At 65.9% G+C, this 2,344-nt stretch overlaps 1 protein-coding gene across 1 annotated transcript in view; it reads left to right on the top strand.

The window, feature by feature from the left end:
• The window catches only part of TBC1D22A (TBC1 domain family member 22A), a 229,452-nt gene that overhangs the window by 75,459 nt on the left and 151,649 nt on the right, over positions 1–2,344 (top strand). The window contains exons 6-7 of the mRNA XM_039863147.1: positions 359–385; positions 953–969. Coding sequence (XP_039719081.1) covers positions 359–385; positions 953–969 — 44 coding nt within the window. The remainder of the gene's footprint in view (positions 1–358; positions 386–952; positions 970–2,344) is intronic.

Raw genomic sequence — 2,344 nt, 5'->3', positions numbered from 1 at the left:
GGAGCAGGATGGGGGTTCTGCGGGCGAGGGGGGCGCAGCTGCTGTTTTAAGACGGTGGTCGGGGAGGTGACGCTGGAGCAGGCACGTGGAGGTGGCCGTGCAGGCGTCTCGGGGGAATGCATCCCAGTCTCGCTTGTTATTGGAGGAGGAGAGATTTGTGATTCCGACGCCTTTGTGCCCTCGGGATGGGGGCAGAGCAGACGTCCCGTGAGCCTCGCGGGGAGGGGCGGGAGCTGCGGTGACAAACAAGCAGTGCCACTCGGGCCCGGCCCGCACAGAGAGCGGGAGGCGCGTTGTGTCCGCCCCTGTGCACGGGCCTGAACGCGGAGCCAGGCCTGCGAGGGTGACGGGTGGTGACGGCTGCCCCAGGCTGTGGCTCCCGTGGGCTCTGTTGTGCAGTCTCCCTGGTGGCCTGACAGGTCCGTGTGGACGTGGACAGCCATGCCCCATCAGCTCCGTGCCCACCACAGGCCGCCGGCGCAGTCGGGGCCATGGTCTTCTGGACTGTGGTCCAGGGCTGGGGGCCGCAAGCTGCAGCAGAGGGAGCAGGGAGCTCGGGGGGCGGCCCTGAGGGAGACCCAGGCTGGTGGCTGGGTTGGGGGTGGGGCAGGGCCGCAGTGAAAGGCCTCTGGGGGCTTTCCGGGGCGGGAACGTAAGGCCGTCTGAGGCTGCGTTTGCTCGTCGTCCCTCGCAGACGTGCGGAGGACGGCAGAGGGTCCGGGGCCAGCAGCAGATGCCCGCCCTCGGTGTCCCTCCTCCGGGGGCCGAGTCCAGGCCTGAGCTCAGTCAGTGAACGCTGTGTGTGTGTCAGTGTGTGTGATGGGGTTGTGTGTGTGTGTAGGGTACAAGGGTGACTCCGCATGGTGGGACTCGTTCCCCGAGTTTCTGTGAATCGAGCTGCACGCCCCTGAACAGGTGGGCCCTCAGGTAAGAGGGCTTTGACGGCATTCAGGCTGGGAGTTTCTTTCAGTCTGCCACCAGGTTCCTGTGACCCCAGGCAGTCACCCTGGTCCCCGAGCCGGCTCCCTCCTCTGCAGGTGGGGCTGGTGCCGCCTCTGGCTTCTGGGATCAGAGATGGTGCCCGGGACGCAGCTGTCCCTCCTCCTGCTTTGTCTGCACCTGTGGCACCTTTACGGCAAAGACAGGTGGACTCGGAGCTTGACTCTTCGGAGCTTGACGACGGAGACTGGAAGCCCACTGGCCACAGCGGGCGCGGTCCGTGCCAGGCCCAGATGCTCGCCTCTGAAGCCGGCTCTGACCCGGCGTAGGAGCACCTCTTGCCCGGTGGGACCAGCGCCCGCCGGATCTTCGAGCCCGTACGCAGGGCTGCGCACGGGTGCCGGCTGGAGGGGCGCTGGCCGGAGGGCCCTGGTGCGTGGGAGCAGGGGGGCTGGGCAGCTGCTGGCATGCGGGGTGCACTGGGCATCTGGGTGCATCTGCCGCTGTCGGAACAAGGGGATGGCCACTGTTTGTGGCACTGGCAGCCTCATTTGGCCAGAAAGCAGAGGCAGGTCGGGATGGCCGCCACCCCTTTCCTCGGGAACAGGGACCCGGCCTGCCTGGCTCGGGGGCGGATTCTGCCAGCTGGACCGCTCTGGTCAGTGTGCCCCTTTCCAACGCGTCGTCATTACTCCAGCGCGTTTTCCCGTGGGCGTCTCTCGCAGGGCCCCTTCTCATGGTCGGTGAAGGGGGAGGGCGGTGACGCCTGTGACAAGGCTGGGTTGTGAACTGCTACACCTCCAGGAGAGATGCCGGGCAGCAGGCGCCCGGAACCCCAGACGTACCCAGTAGGCCTCTGAGCTGAGGATTCGCTGGCAGGAACCTTCGTCGGGAAAGAATCAGACGCGCACCGCGGCGTGCCTTAGGGCTCCCGACAGGTGGGCGTGGCCCGTGCTCAGCAGCATGGAGGCCTGGTGCGGAGACGCATGCGCAGAGCCCCGTTCGCGGCGGGCCCTGCGGCCTTCGGGGCGTGTTCCAGAGCGCGGCTGCAGACCTTTTCTGTGAGGGGCTGGCGGGCGGCAGTGTTTCAGCACAAGGCGTGGCGGGTCACGTGGTCGGTGTCCGACAAGATTTATTTGCAAGACAGGCGGTGGTCTGCAGCTTGCTGACCTTTTCCTCAGAGCTTAATGACGTAGGAACGTGGTCACGATTTTAGTGAGATGCATGAGCACGGACTGCTGGCCGAAGGGCAGTTTCCCGGAAAGGACACGGAGAGGACCCGTCGTAAAAGACACGAGTAATCGGGCTCTGTTCGAGTAGGGACTGGTCTTCGACAGAAGACGTCGGCAGCGGGGAGAAAAGGCACACGGGGGGGAGGGGACGGTTCCTTTACAGCAGACTCAGT

The sequence above is a fragment of the Pteropus medius genome, unplaced genomic scaffold, assembly GCF_902729225.1.
Source record: "Pteropus medius unplaced genomic scaffold, Ma_sr-lr_union100, whole genome shotgun sequence".
In the NCBI taxonomy this organism is placed as follows: Eukaryota; Metazoa; Chordata; class Mammalia; order Chiroptera; family Pteropodidae; genus Pteropus; species Pteropus medius.
This window is presented reverse-complemented; position numbering and strand designations above follow the sequence as displayed.